This window comes from Lissotriton helveticus, chromosome 3_1 (genome assembly GCF_964261635.1).
Source record: "Lissotriton helveticus chromosome 3_1, aLisHel1.1, whole genome shotgun sequence".
Classification (NCBI taxonomy): domain Eukaryota; kingdom Metazoa; phylum Chordata; class Amphibia; order Caudata; family Salamandridae; genus Lissotriton; species Lissotriton helveticus.
The window spans coordinates 596672565-596691081 of NC_136061.1; the positions used below are offsets into that span (position 1 = coordinate 596672565).

Here is an 18517-nt window from a genome sequence, read left to right on the forward strand (position 1 = left end):
CTGGCTGTTCGAGCAGTAGCATACCCCTCCCCCCAAGCGCCTTGAGACCCTCCCGGGTGAGTAGTGCGCTATACAAATGGCATGAATGATTGATTGATTATGTCACATTATCCGCAGTGGATTTCGGGCGCACAAGTAATAGTTAGTACAACTAACTATAAGGGGGGGCGAATTTCAATGGTTTTATACGAGTGAAATGTCCAGCTAACTATAACACCCCTGAAACCTGTTTTTCCAGTGAATTTCTAAGGTTTTTTAAATGCTAATTCCCAGCTATAACTTGTCTGAAACCAATGGTTTTTTCAGTGAATTTCAAAGGTTTTTTAAATGCTAATTCATACCTATAACATATGCAAAACCTATGTTTTTTTAGTGAATTTCAAAGATTTTTTAAGTAATAATTTAAAAATATATTTATTGTTTTTTTGTATATTTTCTAACTACATTTTTTTATCTTTTTATTTTTAGATGTTATTTTTGAAATTACATTACACATTTTTATGGTAAAAAATGTGTATGTAATAATATATTTTTTTCATTATTATATATTGTTCATAATATACTTAAATTATTATTATTCATTTTTTTGGGAGTTGCGCACCCTACGAACACCCTGCTCGTTTACTGCGCGAAACGTGTCGCTGTCTAGGATCCGCGTAGGGTGTGCGACGGGTAAGACTTCTCCAACGCGGTTGCTATGCGACTTGTGCACGACGCTTGTCGCATACGCGAGATGTACATATAACACAACGTGACAGGTCGCGCGGTAGCGCATGATGTCATATGCATATCGGACGCTGTGGAAACTTATTGGAAACTTATTTATATATATTTAATATAAATTTAAGACAAGAGATTATCTGAAGTTATTATAAAAATAATATTCTTTAACTTTCTTAAAAAGTACATCACTTTTTAATGCAATTTCGCGAAGTTGCGCTGGATGCGAGCACCATGCAAGCAAGCTGCGTGCTGAGTGTGCGCATCCTACGTGCACCCCATTTCAAAAACAGAGATTTGATTGATTCATTACACTTCCTATTGAAACTATTGAAGGACCCCACCCATTTTAATCACTCTTATTAGAACTTTTCTAAGGGAAAGACCTCCTGAGAAGATCTGCTGCTCTTTCTTTTTTGGAGAAGAGATTAATTTAAAGATACTATGGCTGCTAATCCACCATCATCCTCTGATTCAGAGAACTCATCAGAGCAAGAATTTGTTCCTGAACCTCCAGCAAAGGAAAACTATAGCAGCATTGTCTGGAACTTTTTCACCTTTCCACCAGGCTTAAAAAAGGTGAATGCAACAAAAGTTACTTGCCGTATATGCAAGAAAGTGCTTTCTAGGGGAGACCCCAACAAAAAGTACTCGTGCGGAACTGCAAGCATGCGGAAGAACTTGCAATTCAAGCATCCGGTCAACTTTGCAAGGAAGGAGTTAAAGGAGATTGAGAAAGGCTCCTCCTGCTTCATCAGAAGGCCCGAGTACGAGTGGAGCAACACCATCGACCTCTACTGCACACCCTGGTACTCGTCCTCAATTAGGGAAACTTAGAATGAACTGTGTAAAATGTGGACGGCTGATAGCATATGGAGAGCAGTCGGTGGATCTGGTGTGTCGAGCTGTTGGGAACCACCATTGTTAGATTTCTTTTCCCCTCTCCTCTCACTTTTTAGTTATCTTTTCCCAGTTCTCATGTTTTCGCCTGTTTTAAAAAAAAAAAAAATACTAAATCGTTCAAAAAATCCCCCCCCCCCAAAAAAACAACAAAAAGAAAAAAAAAGTTATTTTCAGAACTAACTACACTGGTTTAAGAAATATCTAAACTAGTACGCTAGTGTGTGAAAGTTAAGATGAATGTATGTGTAGTGCATAATTGACTGTAAAAATACATTTCTGATGTGTGGGGAATGCATAAGTGCAGAATTATAAGGAAGTGCTGCAGCATGACACTGTAAACTGTTTAACTACAGCGTGCTGTGGTACGTTCGAAGCACAGGGATGTAACATAAGTACATAAATATGTTGCAACTCTGTGCTTTGCTCTGCACAGCTGCACAAACTGCAGTCATATGGTGAGATAGCCACCCTTGCACCATGGTGCAAGGATGTCCCTGTCATGTGGAGATTGTTTTTGTGCAAGAAGGGACACCTTCCTGCACAAAAACACTCAAGGCATTCTCTCCTTCAATATATGCTGTGCAATGCAGCATATATTTAAAGTGAAAACATGAGAAGTGAAAACAATTTTCCCCGTTGTGCTTTGCTACACCAGTTGGAGGATGGTGTAGCATTCACAAACATGTCTCGATTTATGATTTCTGATAAATCTGGAGATGTGTCTTGTTCTATGAGTGTTCTGTGCAAACACGCACAGCAAAGGCTATAGAACACCTTTTCAACGCAAAGTACTGTGTATGATGAGATTATATTTACATGGAAAAGAAAAGTTATACAGAATATCTTTTCCTCACCTTATAAATAAGAAAGAGAGGTAATGGCTAGGCCAATTGTAATTATAGGAGTAAAGTTGTGTACTGATAACAAAGAATAACTAACATTTACAACTACTTACATTTTAGGAAACTGATAGGCCATAATTATATATTACTGAAGGGAGGGATGCATTCTAATATGACACATGCAAAAACACTGACTGATGTGGTTTACGTTAAAGAGATTCATTTCTTTTAATTCTGAAATGATCAAGACCTGCAAAACAACCATATTAGTCTATTCTGTACTATACCATATATCTTGCAGACAGGTGTTCTAAAGCTGTCCCCTATTTTAAACCTTTTTGCATTACAATTTTCTGACAGAAATCTAGTCCATGTTCCTTTTCTTCAACTGTGTGGAAACAAAGTCCATTGTGCATTTTAATACTTAATAAAACTTACCTCAACAGTAATTCACGTAAAAAAACAGTACACATTTTATTCACTTGTTTTTTATAATCTAATTGGTGGTAAATTTGATATCTTAAAATTAAGATCTGTAAAAAAAAAAGGAAAAATTGCTATAACATAATAAAATATTTTTAACAGCACAGCATAATTTGAACATTTTACAAAGTAATTTCTTTGCCTTTTTTGCTGTTCTCAGAATATATTGAATTTCACTAGAAACAGTGATTTCAATTGTACTCATCACATAACAGCGGGCAAAAAAACAACCCAATCAATTAGATTGTTTAAAAAAAAAAACAATAATACATCTATAGTAAAATACTAGATAATACAAATCACACGTATATAAAATGATTACTGCTATAACTGCGATTACTGTTATAACTTAAATTTATAAACACTATAAATAATGCCAGTTAAAATTATACACCGAGACAATGTGCAACAAAAAGTGCATAATCCAAAGAAATACATTTCCTTGAAGCCAAATTGTATTTTTGCAGTACTTTTTATGTAAATTGTCCAATGATAATATTATGAAATGATAACAATAAATTCCTCAGAGGCTGAATTATCTTCCTAAAACTTTGGCTTTAAAAATATTAGGTAGGAATTTGGTAATTCGAAAGGCAAGCGTTGTTCGAAAGGCAAACGTTGTTCGAAAACCAACTTAGCATAATTACAAAGACTCCAGCCTTTCTCACATTTGAGATATGCAGTGTAATGTCCAGATGTTATTGAAGGACCATTGTGGAAAATGGTTGCTACTGCTACAAAAGTGATTCCTGATATTGATAGTTGTGTAGCTACAAAATATTTTATTAAAATGTCCAACTGTCCAATTTTCTTCCTTCAGCTGTACAATGTTGCATAATTTATCTTTATTTTGATAATTAACAAAATCCACAACTTTGCCCATTGCTCCATTAACTAAACCTTTTTCTACATCCAAATTACACCTTAAAATTATCCGAAAGTTCCTACATGCATATAGATTCTTTTCTAAACAAGCAGTTTTAGATATTGATTTTTCTAAAGAATCAATTTTGTCTTCAAGTTTTCGGTCAAAATAATAGTGATTCCTTTATGTTCTATTTTATCGATGGCTTCCGTTTTTATTATTTCTTCATTTTCCAGTTTCAAATGTTGTTCATTGAATATAGAAAAGTCATGCAGTGTTGGTATTAAGCAGATTACAGATTTCATATCTGCAATTTCCATGTATATTTTCTCAGGAACTATATTTTCATTTGGAAACAAATTGGAAAGTAATCGAGTCTGTAAAGCTTGTTTGCCATGCTCTGTCAGTAGTCCAATTCTTATATCTTTGCGAATAGTTCCATAATCAACATAATCTTTCTTTTCATGAAGGAATCCATGGTCAATCTGATGTCTCACTTGCTCATATATTTGTTTTTGCTCAACATTTAGTTGTTCTTCCAAGTTTCCTAAGTTTGTTACATCTTCTTGAGCTTGATAGATTGCTGTTTCCACCTCATTCATGTCGATTGCTGCTTCGTTTTCAACAATTAGTTGTCCCAGTGGATCTTGACTCAGAGCAGCAGAACTTTGACTGTCTTGAGAACTGTCTCTAGCAATCTCAGCTGCAATTGTAGTTTCTTGATCAATTTCATCGTTCAACATTTTCACATAATTTGCAAAAGCACTGCATTGTATGCTATCTTTACAAGCATTAAAGGAATCTTAATAGCTCTGGAAATCTCCAAGTAATTCCAGTTCTGAACGCCATGGTTTGAATAGTTGTAAAAGAGCTAAATAGTAAAATTCTCTTTTATCAGCAATGTCACAACTCAGATTCCTGTGATTAATCAAATATCCTTTTGTTTGTTTCAACAAACATCCTTCGGAACCAATGATCCCATATTTTCCATCATGTTCTCTGTAGTATTCCATTTAAAAGTGTAATTTTGCAGCATTTCATAGAGACACAAGCTCTCAAGATGATGACTTCTGTTTGGGTAATATGTATAAAACATATTTGTTTTCAATATGTCTGTACGTTCTAGATCTACTGCTGCTAAATATTCAATTTCTTGTACAGATTTCAGGACTCGATTTCGCATTGCTGCAAGACCTAGAGTCACATAAATGATTCTTGTAGATTTGGAGTATAGACTTGCAGATGATAACCGATCTGAGCATTCATATGCTCCAATTTCTGGATGCGATAACATCTTCAAACTGAAACTGTATAACTTCTTACTTAGAGTCTTCTCGTGAGAAATCTCTTATTTATTTTATTTTATTTATTGTGCGCGCAGCTACCCAAACAGGGTTTCCCGGCGCCAAGGGACAGCTTAAAAGAGGGAGCAGAGAGACAAACTTAGTTTACTGCGTGAAAAGCCGTGTCTTAAGGTTCTTCCGGAAGCTGGTGTATGTAGAAGCGTTTTTCAAGGAAATAGGTAGCGAATTCCACAGCTTAGGACCTAGATGGGAAAAGGAATGACCACCCATTCTCACTAGTTTGAAACGTGGGATCACAAAGTCACCGTGAGTGGAAGAACGAAGAGTACGTACTGGGACGTAAGGATGAACAAGTTCTTGGAGATATAATGGCGCAGTACCTTGTTTTATTTTGAAAATATAGCAAAGAGCTTTGAACTTAATTCTGCTGGTGATCCTGAGCCAGTGAAGGTCGAGGAGAGATGGAAACACTTCTCGATACATGTCAAAGGATGAAGGCTGCAGAATTGTGTACAACCTGAAGCTTTCTTAAAACCTCCTGGCAGGCACCCAGATAAAGAACATTGCCATAGCCTGGGCGAGAGGTGATCAAAGCTTGGACCACAGTTCTTTGGGAGGTGACGGGGAGCATCCACATGATCTTACGAAGCCATTTCAAGATGGCAAAGCATGTTGCGGCCACTCTCACCACCTGCGGCCGCATAGAGAGGTTTTCATCAATTATAAAGCCCAGGTTGCGAACTTGCGTGACAGCCTAAGGAAAATGGCCCATTTCCTGAGGCCAGTGTTTAGGGCCCCATAGGTCCCTATGTTTTCCTAATATTAAAATCTCTGTCTTGTCCCCGTTTAACTTCAGGAAGTTAGCCTGCATCCATTGTGAGACCTTACTAAGTCCTTGCTGGAGAGCTGACATTTTTCCATCTTTGCAAAACAGAACAAAATGGCTGATCAGGATGATTAATGTCAAAATTTGGAACTACACAACCAAAGCATGCAGTGTAGCCACGGGATTAATTAATACCCAACAAATTTAATACATTTTCAAAAAATGATTTTGTATTATGACACAAAAAGCACATGACATCAAAGACACTCCATCATAACAGTTAGTGCAAAAACATAGCAGAATATATACAGATATATACAACTATATGGCGACGGAGTAACCATACATTAAAGGAAAAAGAAATTATCAGAATCTTATGGTGACACCAACAATACTCTATACACTTGGTTGAATGACCAATAAATTGCAATTTACACACATTCATAGCAATTAATAAAAAACAAACAACAAAAGCCAGTCCTTTAGTAACAAAAACCTGTGAAACAGGCGGAACTTAGATGGAATAGCCCTGTGGCTGTCTGCAACTTCTTGAAAACTATTAATCACAGGAGCCGCTCAGATAATTAAGACTACCCAGGGCGCCTCGGATCTAGGCATCTCGGACACCGATTCCAGAAACAACTGAGTGGTTTTGTCGACTTCTCTCCACGCAGCCCTTGTGTAGGCTGAGAAGGTACATCTTTACCCAGTCCTTGTCCTGAGGAGAACCTAGACTCAATAAGGTTCGAAACGCGTTGACCCCCAGCCTGTGTTAAAAACCAAAGGGTGCAGCTAGGGATATACTTAGACCACTCACGTGGGCCCTGTCTGCAACTTCTTGAAAACTATTAATCACAGGTGTCATGTGACAGGCAGGCTATTCCATCTAAGTTCCGCCTGTTTCACAGGTTTTTGTTACTAAAGGACTGGCTTTTGTTGTTTGTTTTTTATTAATTGCTATGAATGTGTGTAAATTGCAATTTATTGGTCATTCAACCAAGTGTATAGAGTATTGTTGGTGTCACCATAAGATTCTGATAATTTCTTTTTCCTTTAATGTATGGTTACTCCGTCGCCATATAGTTGTATATATCTGTATATATTCTGCTATGTTTTTGCACTAACTGTTATGATGGAGTGTCTTTGATGTCATGTGCTTTTTGTGTCATAATACAAAATCATTTTTTGAAAATGTATTAAATTTGTTGGGTATTAATTAATCCCGTGGCTACACTGCATGCTTTGGTTGTGTAGTTCCAAATTTTGACATTAATCATCCTGATCAGCCATTTTGTTCTGTTTTGCAACTATTTGAGGTCTAGGCTGACCAGTAGTTGGACCCTACACCTTTTTGTGTATCATTTTTCCATCTTTGGCGGAAGAAAGAGAAAAGATGATTTGAGTGTCATCTGCATATGAGAACAGTGAAAGACCAGCGTCTTCCACGTTTACAGTAGTGCAGTGGTGTTTGGGTAGTGTAGGAAATCATACTGGTGGAAGTGTCACTGCAAGACTACATGTACTTATTTGTCTGCAAAAACATCAAGCATGCATTCCATATATTTTAGAAGTGCATTTTACTATTAATACTAAACTCGTTTTGGAAACACATAACCAATGACTATTTTCTAATTCTACCAAAATGTGAGAACAAAATACGTTTTCAACCAATTACATGTCGGCAAACACATAAACTACCAAAATGCTTCTCTCAGAGTGAATCTTAAATACGTAGACTCACTGTGTGATTCTAGAAAAATAACAAAATTTCTTTTAACTTCTTACTTAGAGTCTTCTCGTGAGAAATCTCTTATTTATTTATTTATTTTATTTTATTTATCGTGCGTCAGCGCCAGGACACCGCTCGGTAACAGCGCACTTAATAAATGGTATAAATAAAATAAATAAATAAATATAAATACAGTAGTAGGATACTATAGTAGTGTTTGGGTAGTGTAAGGGGTCATGTTGTGATAGATTTAAGCATTAGAGTAGTGAAATGGTGATTAGGTACTATAATGATTCATACTGGGGTAGTGTTCTAGCATAGTGCAGTGGGGTTTATGTACCATAGGAGCTCATAGTAGGGATAGCGTTTTAGGCTTTAAGGTAGTGCAGTGCTGTTTGTGTAGTGTAGGGAGGTCTTGGTAGGGTACTGTTCTAGGAAAGAAACTGGTGTTTGGGTGGTGTAGGAGGTTCTGCTGGGGTAGGGTTAAGGGTAATAAAGTGGTGAATAGGTAGTGTATGTACTCATGCCGGAGGCAGATTAAGGGTTTACAGTAGTGCAGTGGTGTTTGGGTAGTGTAAGAAATCATACTGATGGTAGTGTCACTGCAAGACTACATGTGCTTATTTGTCTACAAAAACATCAAGCATGCATTCCATATATTTCAGAACTGCATTTTAATATTAATACTAAACTCATTTTGAAAACACATAACCAATAACTATTTTCTAATTCTACCAAAATGTGAGAACACAATACGTTTTTAACCAATTACATGTCGGGAAACACAAACTACCAAAATGCTTCTCTCAGAGTGATCCCTAAATGCATAGACTCAGTGTGTGATTCTAGTCAAATAACAAGTGTTCTTATAAATACAGTAGTAGGATACCATAGTAGTGTTTCGGTAGTGTAAGTGGTCCTGCTGAGATAGATGTAAGCTTTAGAGTAGTGAAATAGTGATTAGGTAGTATAGGTAGTTATACTGGGGTAGTGTTCTAGCATAGTGCAGTGGTGTTTATGTACCATAGGAGGTCATCTTAGGGGAATAGCGTTTTAGGCTTTAAGGTAGTGCAGTGGTGTTTGTGTAGTGTAGGGGGTTGAGGTGAGGTAGGGTTATAGGAAATAAACTAGTGTTTGGGTAATGTAGGAGGTTCTGCTGGGGTAGATTTGAGGTTTAGGGTAGTAATGTGGTGAATAGGTAGTGTAGGTAGTCATGCTGGAGGTAGATTAAGGGTTTACAGTAGTGCAGTGGTGTTTGGGTAGTGTAGGAAATCATACTGGGGGTAATGTCACTGCAAGACTACATGTATTTATTTCTCTGCATAACCATCAAGCATGCATTCCATATATTTCAGAACTGCATTTTACTATTAATACTAAACTCATTTTGGAAACACATAACCAATGACTATTTTCTAGTTCTACCAAAATGTGAGAACAAAATACGTTTTTAACCAATTACATGTCGGGAAACACATGAACTACAAAAATGCTTCTCTCAGAGTGAATCCTAAATGCACAGACTCACTGTGTGATTCTAGACAAATAACAATACTTCTTAAAAATACAGTATTAGGAAACTATAGTAGTGTTTGGGTAGTGTAAGGGGTCCTGTTGTGATAGAGTTAAGCTTTAGAGTAGTGAAATGGTGATTAGGTAATATAAGGAGTCATACTGGGGTAGTGTTCTAGCATTGAGCAGTGGTATTTATGTACCATAGGAGATCATGCTAGGGATAGCATTTTAGGCTTTAAGGTAGTGCAGTGGTGTTTGTGTAGTATAGGGGGTCGTGGTAGGGGAGTGTTCTAGGAAATAAACTGATGTTTGGGTAGTGTAGAGGTTCTGCTGGGGTAGATTTAAGGTTTAGGGTAATAAAGTGGTGAATAGGTAGAGTAGGTACTCATGCTGGACGTAGATTAAGGGTTTACAGTAGTGCAGTGGTGTTTGGGTAGTGTAGGAAATCATACTAGTGGAAGTGTCACTGCAAGACTACATGTACTTATTTGTCTGCAAAAACATCAAGCATACATTCCATATATTTCAGAACTGCATTTTACTATTAATCCTAAACTCATTTTGGAAACACATAACCAATGACTATTTTCTAATTCTACCAAAATGTGAGAACACAATACGTTTTTAACCAATAACATGTCAGGAAACACATAAACTACCAAAATGCTTCTCTCAGAGTGATTCCTAAATGCACAGACTCACTGTGTGATTCTAGACAAACAACACTATCCCTTCTATTTTACCAAAACACATTTCATAGTGTAGAATAAGTACTGCATTTTAATGTAGAAACGTCACTCATTTTGCAAATACATAAAAAAATAACTGGTTCTAATTCTACCAAAACATTAGAACAGCATATTTATCTGTGTGCAAACACATACAATAAACAAATGCTTATCTCAGAATACTTTCTGAATGCACACACACGCACAATGAAATGCTAGAGAAAAAAAAGTATTCCCTGCACTTTACCAGGGCCAACACATTACTCTTATTAAAAACAAAATGCACCACATACATTCCCTCACAAATTAATAACTCACCTTTCCAATTGTTTTGTAGAATAAGAAGCATGTCAGTCACATAGCAGATTTTCTTATTCACAATCTCTGTTTTCAACACCTCTCCTCAGAACCATAGAATGGCAGCGTTTCCCTCTCATTTTCAACACATATACACCTTCACATCAAATCACATTGCTTCCCACAATAATTCAAAACCAAACACACATTTCTATTGGTTAGACATTTCAATCCTTTCCAAACGACATACATTTGAACCCTACCCCCATTCTGCCTTCTGCCTGTTACCACAGAAACACTTCATGAAACAGTTAACTGAGCACACAGGTCAAAAGTTCATCCCAATATGTTGCTAATAAAAACAGCAAGTGTGCTTGACTTCTCAATATACCAGCTTATCCTACGTAATGTTCTTTTCAATCACTTTCGAATAACCAATAATAATCATGCTTTTAAAAAACACAAACATGCACCTTAGTTTTCTGGGTAGAATGTTGTCAAACAACCAATCTTTTCTTTTCTTTTTTAAACAGTGCATCTTATCAACCATTTTAGAAAAATCTTAGTTTTCAAACTGCCACTTCATTGACAGAGACCATCTGAGTGTATCCAGACCTCCTTTCAACATGCTTAGAGTGTGGATTGTGGGACACAGCTTTCTTTTCTGGAGCCAAAGGTACGCAGAACAGAAAGGAATTCACAAAGATGTAGGTTTACCAAACGTAGACATTAAATGGATTGGACAGAGAGGATTAAAGTGGCACCAATTGATGCAATTGGTGAAATCCTTTTTACGTCTCCAACACCATGACCTCATAATTGTGCACTGTGGGGGCAATGACCTAGACACTTTGACTGGAGTAGGTCTGGAAATGCTTATGAAGGACACCTTTGGAGAACTGATGTCACTTTTCCCCCAAACTGCCTTTGTCTATTCTAACATATGCCAAATGCAGAAATGGAACTGGTCCAATCAATTTTGTCCAGAAATTGAAAAAGCTAGGAAACATGTGAATAAATCTGTTTCTGCTTTTCTCCGAGACTATAGAATGGGGTCCACATACAACAACAATCTGCCTTTCATATGTATGGCATCTATAGGAGAGATGGTGTACATTTTACAGATGAAGGGAACAGAGTCTTCCTCATGAACGTTAGACTCTGCATCGGTACTTACTTGTAGGTACTAAAATCTCTCAATAAACACAAGGGCTCTTTTTAGAGCCACCCAAGATCTAAACACATAAGCTTGATGTATATCTCAAAAATACATGCGTTTTTTTCGGCGGCGAAATGCACGGATCCTACGCACATCCTGCGACTTTTAAAAAAATATATATATATTTTCCTACTTTTTTTGCCCTACTGGTCCTTATGGGACCCCCTGAGCAGGCCTAGGGGATCAGGGCGTGTCTACCCTGTCCCTGTTCACGTTTTGCACACATATTTCACAGACTTCTTCACCCTCGCATCTACCGAGGCACAAAATGGCTGCCAACAGTTCCTGGTTTCGAATGTTTAAAACCGCTTGACAACCAATTAGAATTAAGCGTGTGATCGGGACGGTGCGCTTATGCTACGATGCCAATCCTCGAACAATCCGCGGATCCACCGTGCCCATAGATATATAAATTACTTTAACCCCAATTTTCTCAGAAACTACTGTACAGATTGACACCACATAAACGAAAAGCCAAAGTCGGAACTGAGAACTACGTCTCTGCCAAATTTGGTGTAATTCCGTTCAGCCGTTCGGGCTGTAGCCTTGTCTAAAGGTCCTATGAGAAATTGCATGAGGAAATCACGTTTTAGGACCCCCTTTTTTCTCGGCCCCCGCTTGACCAATCACACCCAAACTTTCAGGGAAGGAGCTGAACTGAGCTGGCCAAAAGTTTTGAAAATGTCAAGAAGATTCATTAATCGACGCCAAAGTTATTGCCAAAAGAATGTTGCGGTTTTCCTATGGATAATAGGTCCTAACTATAACTACCTACTGGGGAAGGATATATATATATATATATATATATATATATATATATATATATATATATATATATATATATATATATATATATATATATATATATATATATATATATATATATATATATATATATATATATATATATATATATATATATATATATATATATATATATATATATATATATATATATATATATATATATATATATATATATATATATATATATATATATATATATATATATATATATATATATATATATATATATATATATATATATATATATATATATATATATATATATATATATATATATATATATATATATATATATATATATATATATATATATATACTCTTGAATGCCCCCTGGCGAAAGCGCACTCCTCAGCGTCTCGCACACTGGCGTTTGTCAGGTAAGGTGGGGATATATCTCCCGATGAGATTGCAGTTCTCTTGTCGACCATTAAAAAGCCTGACGCGTTTCTGAGCTACTGGCTCGTCTTCAGAGGCTTCGACAAGAGGATTGTGTACGTGACACGCCCATAAATACTCCTGTTCGCCCTCCATTGGGCTGCCCAGCTGTGTGATACGCAAGGTTCTCTGGGCCTTGTGGTCCGTGTCACGTTAATAAATCCTGGATGGATGCACAATAATTCAAAACTGTCTGTGTAAGCCCGGGATGGGCCTCGGAAGCGTGTCCCCACACAACATCCCTCAAGGCGCTGACTCCTTTTACGTAGCTGGAAAGGATTTTGAGCCACAGGACCCCCGTGCTTCTCGGGGTAGTGCGCTTTTTACGGCTGGGCTGCCGCACAAACATCAAAGCTCCTGAATGCCCCCTGGCGAAAGCGCACTCCTCAGCGTCTCGCACACTGGCGTTTGTCAGGTAAGGTGGGGATATATCTCCCGATGAGATTGCAGTTCTCTTGTCGACCATTAAAAAGCCTGACGCGTTTCTGAGCTACTGGCTTGTCTTCAGAGGCTTCGACAAGAGGATTGTGTACGTGACACGCCCATAAATACTCCTGTTCGCCCTCCATTGGGCTGCCCAGCTGTGTGATACGCAAGGTTCTCTGGGCCTTGTGGTCCGTGTCACGTTAATAAATCCTGGATGGATGCACAATAATTAAAAACTGTCTGTGTAAGCCCGGGATGGGCCTCGGAAGCGTGTCCCCACACAACATCCCTCAAGGCGCTGACTCCTTTTACGTAGCTGGAAAGGATTTCGAGCCACAGGACCCCCGTGCTTCTCGGGGTAGTGCGCTTTTTACGGCTGGGCTGCCGCACAAACATCAAAGCTCCTGAATGCCCCCTGGCGAAAGCGCACTCCTCAGCGTCTCGCACACTGGCGTTTGTCAGGTAAGGTGGGGATATATCTCCCGATGAGATTGCAGTTCTCTTGTCGACCATTAAAAAGCCTGACGCGTTTCTGAGCTACTGGCTCGTCTTCAGAGGCTTCGACAAGAGGATTGTGTACGTGACACGCCCATAAATACTCCTGTTCGCCCTCCATTGGGCTGCCCAGCTGTGTGATACGCAAGGTTCTCTGGGCCTTGTGGTCCGTGTCACGTTAATAAATCCTGGATGGATGCACAATAATTCAAAACTGTCTGTGTAAGCCCGGGATGGGCCTCGGAAGCGTGTCCCCACACAACATCCCTCAAGGCGCTGACTCCTTTTACGTAGCTGGAAAGGATTTCGAGCCACAGGACCCCCGTGCTTCTCGGGGTAGTGCGCTTTTTACGGCTGGGCTGCCGCACAAACATCAAAGCTCCTGAATGCCCCCTGGCGAAAGCGCACTCCTCAGCGTCTCGCACACTGGCGTTTGTCAGGTAAGGTGGGGATATATCTCCCGATGAGATTGCAGTTCTCTTGTCGACCATTAAAAAGCCTGACGCGTTTCTGAGCTACTGGCTCGTCTTCAGAGGCTTCGACAAGAGGATTGTGTACGTGACACGCCCATAAATACTCCTGAGAACCTTGCGTATCACACAGCTGGGCAGCCCAATGGAGAGCGAACAGGAGTATTTATGGGCGTGTCACGTACACAATCCTCTTGTCGAAGCCTCTGAAGACGAGCCAGTAGCTCAGAAACGCGTCAGGCTTTTTAATGGTCGACAAGAGAACTGCAATCTCATCGGGAGATATATCCCCACCTTACCTGACAAACGCCAGTGTGCGAGACGCTGAGGAGTGCGCTTTCGCCAGGGGGCATTCAGGAGCTGTGACATTATATATATATATATATATATATATATATCCTACTGGCGGTCGCCAGTAGGTATATATAGTTGGGACCTAGTTTCCAAAGGAAATCCACAACATTCTATTGTGAATAACTTTGGCGCCGGTTAATGAATGTACGCGATTGTCTCAAAGAAGATGGCTTGTTACGCTCCGCTCCTTCCCTGAAAGTTTCGGGGGGATCCGTCAAGCGGGGGCCGAGAAAAATGGGGGGTCCAAAACGTGTTTTCCCCATGTTAATTTCCATAGGACGATTAGACACGGCTACAGCCCGAACCGCTGAACGGAATTACACCAAACTTGGCAAAATGGTAGGGACTGGTACGCAGTAGTGCCTTTTCCATATTTGGTGAAAATCGCTCCAGTGGTTTTTATGAAAATTAACTTAAAAAACACATATATATCTATATGCACGCTCCGAGCAATTTGGGTACGCGTACCGGTAAGCGCACCCGGCGCGCCACGGAAGTGCGCGAGAGGAAAGCTGATTGGCTCTCGGGTGTCTGTGAACATTCCAAACGGTCCGGAGAGTCCGCCATCTTGTGTCTCGGTAGAACCGAGACTCAAGAGGTGAAAAACAAAAGGGGAAAACTTTAAAAGGGGGCAGGGTAGAGACCCCCTAGGTTTTCTCAGGGGGGCCTAGGAGGACCCCAAAGGGCAAAAAAGCTTTTTTTTTTTTTTTAATTCCCCATGTAATTTTCCATAGGACATCTAGCCCTTCTCAGGAGGTCCCAGAAGAACGCGAAGGGCCAGAAAAAAAAAGTTTTGAAAACGCGTACCCCGCATTTTCAACTCTTGTTTTGGGCTCTCTTGTGCCTCAGTTCTCCTGAGAAACAAGATGGTGGCCAACACTTCTTGGTTTGGACAGTTTGGAATGTTGACAGACGACTGCCAGCCAATCAGGAGTGCGCGCAGACCTTTCCGAGCATGGGCTGCATTGATTGGCTATGAACACTCCAAAACAGGAAGTTTGGGCAGCAATCTTGTGCTCGGTAGACCGAGGCACAAAAGAAGCAGAAAAACAAACGTGTAGAATGCAAAAAGGGGGCAGGGTAGAACCACCCTCACCCCCTAGGGCTGCTCAGGTGGTCCCACAAGGATATTAACATATTTAAATGTTATCTACTAATAGAATTAGCATTTAGAAAACCTTTGAAATTTGTTGAAAAAAACCATAGGTTTCACGCCTGATATAGTTAGGAATTAGCATTTAAAAAACCTTGCAAATGCACTGAAAAAACCATAGGTTTCAGGCCTTATATAGTTAGGAATTAGCATTTAAAAAAACCTTGCAAATTTACTGAAAAAACCATAGGTTTCAGGCCTTATATAGTTAGGAATTAGCATTTAAAAAACCTTGCAAATTCACTGAAAAAAACAGGTTTCAGGCCTTATATAGTTAGGAATTAGCATATAAAAAACCATTGAAATTCACTGAAAAAACCATAGGTTTCAGGCCTTATGTAGTTAGGAATTAGCATTTAAAAAAACATTGAAATTGCTCCTATATAGTTAGTTGTACTAACTATATTTCGCACACCCGCAATCCACTGCTGATGATGTCACATATTACATCATTCATGGTCAGTGACATCACTGATGACATCTCAAATGACATCACTTTTCGTCCTCCGCCGATGATGGAAACGTCGCAAGGACGCCATTATCTAGTGTGTGCTTCCTGGTCACATGACCTCCCCTCTCGGCTCTCCATTGAGATCATAAACAGAGTGAAAGGATTAGCTGTAAACACTTGTATGTTCGGGTACCTACACCGCCATATTAGAAGGTTCACAGTTGTATTTCAAATCATTATCCCTAAATGCGAATATGTAACCACGGGACTTAAATACGAACAGTTCGTGTTTTTATTTTCAAAAACTCGTTTTTGTCCTCTTCATGAGTCGTTGCTGGTATACCAAGAGGATTTGTTGGATTTTGGTTTGTTATCCACACAACTATCATAGATGGACTATACCATATTTTTTATCCCACAGCGTGTAAAAATATATGTATGTACATATCGGGCAGACCTTTGATTTAAGGTACCTACAATCCGTGATTATTTATGGCAAGCTGGCTACTATAGTGTGAATTTTAATAACCTATTCCCTATACTTGTATGTTATCGTTATGTGGTACGATGTATGCTGCAAGGTTTTTAAATTCATACGGCGGAGGCCATCAGTCACACCACATTCTGTGACATCAATGAACATTCTAAGTGTTCCTAGGCTGAACATGACAGGAAAACAGGGTGGAAAGAAGGAAGAGTAGGAAAGACCTTATAACACCTCTCTTGTGGATTCTGATAGGACACCTTTTCTCGCAGCTGTACCACACCTTTTAGCAACTGGGGTGCTAACTGCACCTGTCAACCTGCAAATGTTATTGTAAATTAAGGATGAAGTCAAACAGGGAAACCATCTCACATAACTTGGATCCGAAGAAATAATAAACATGGAGAAAGAGAAATGCCTGCAAACTGATTTTTCCGAAGAGAACACACGTTTTACATGATTTTACCACGTATGTAGCCCTATCTGGATTCAATCTGAGCTCTGCCACCCCCCTCGAAATTCTGGTACAAATCTTAAAAGCAAGTTGCTCTTAGGAAACTTGGTATGAAGGTGACATAATATCAATCAATAGCTTCATTTTCAACACAAGAGCATAACAAAAACAACAATAATAAATAATAAGCATTAGTGTATAAACAACACTTTTTTTTATATTAAAGACGGATTTCTAACAATGTACATGTTGTAGCAGTGCAAGTACCCAACATATTTAGTCTTCTTCAGCAGAGTAATCGCAATGTCTCTTCTGCTCTATTCTGTATATTTCAGGTCTCTCCTACCCAACACAATCCACGGGAAGCTTCCGACTGAGTGCCTTAAGAGTTCACTTCAATCTGAGGAGTTGAAGGGTTAACATTATTTTTATGAGTCATCAACAATTCTTCTTGATCTATCATACTTTTGCTGGGCTTTTACAAGTAGTTAATAGCTGCCAATTTTTAGAGCACAGTTTGCATGCCCACAATATTAATCTTCTTCTCTCAGTGTTGCAGTCATTACCCAGATCCTTAGTTGTAGCCAAGAAATTAAAGTCAACAACTGTCTTTCCAGGGGTCGTGCAGAGTAGTCAGCTTGTGGATTGTTAATGTTACGGGATCATACAAGATTACTGAGCACATTACGACAGGTCATATTCATATTATGGAGGACATTACTGTATTCTTGGTAGGTGGACTAGCCTTCACCTTATCAGAAATGCTCTAATAAAGATAGTTTTCCAAATGTATTCCTCAAAGGGCATCAAAGATCGCACATTCGTGTTCCTAACACTATCATCCTAGAAAAGACATACTACACAACCTTACAAGTTTACTTGGTGCTTTATCTTGTGACTTTTCTATAGAAGAACATAAAGTCTGCACCTGATGGATGTAAGTTGCAGGGATCTTTTCCTCTCCATACTGCCTGTTAACGAAGAGCAGAGAATAAAGGTACCCCATCCGCCCATACAGTAGCTCGTCTGGCACCCGGGAATCCAGTTTCACTGCAGACTGATGTAGCTGTAGGAGGCTGGAAGCAAAAGAAACACACATTCGAGGGAGGCTACGAAATGCAAGACCAGAAGGTTCCATGAAGGGGCATTGGGATTCAAATGGGTATGTCCCAACTGCCACAAAAAGATTTTCTAGACAAATAAAAGTGGAAGATATGCAAATTATAATTCTCAAAAGTGCTTTTATCCCATGTCAGATCGGACAGTAGTACTTTTGACAATAAGAATCCAAGTAACATCACAATATGTGTAACTCTTCGAATACATTTTCACAACTAGAATCTTGGTTCAATTTCAAAGCTTTATTCGTGTGTAAAACAACCATATAAGCATACATAAAATACATAAGTAGATTGCAACCTCAATTTCATACTTAACAATATTACTTCGCAAAGGAGAACTCATAGAAGGGAAGATAGGTACAAAATTATACAGGATAACAATATTCAGGATATGAATAAATTTCGCAATAAAGTGTCTTGTGCTAATAATATACAA

The 18517-nt window shown here is 38.8% G+C and overlaps 1 protein-coding gene across 3 annotated transcripts in view; it reads right to left on the bottom strand.

Moving 5' to 3' along the window:
* The window catches only part of LANCL1 (LanC like glutathione S-transferase 1), a 531190-nt gene that overhangs the window by 245751 nt on the left and 266922 nt on the right, over nt 1-18517 (bottom strand). For all 3 annotated transcript variants that reach the window (XM_078680579.1, XM_078680580.1, XM_078680581.1), the window contains exon 5: nt 17889-18036. In XM_078680579.1, the coding sequence (XP_078536705.1) occupies nt 17889-18036 (148 nt within the window). The remainder of the gene's footprint in view (nt 1-17888; nt 18037-18517) is intronic.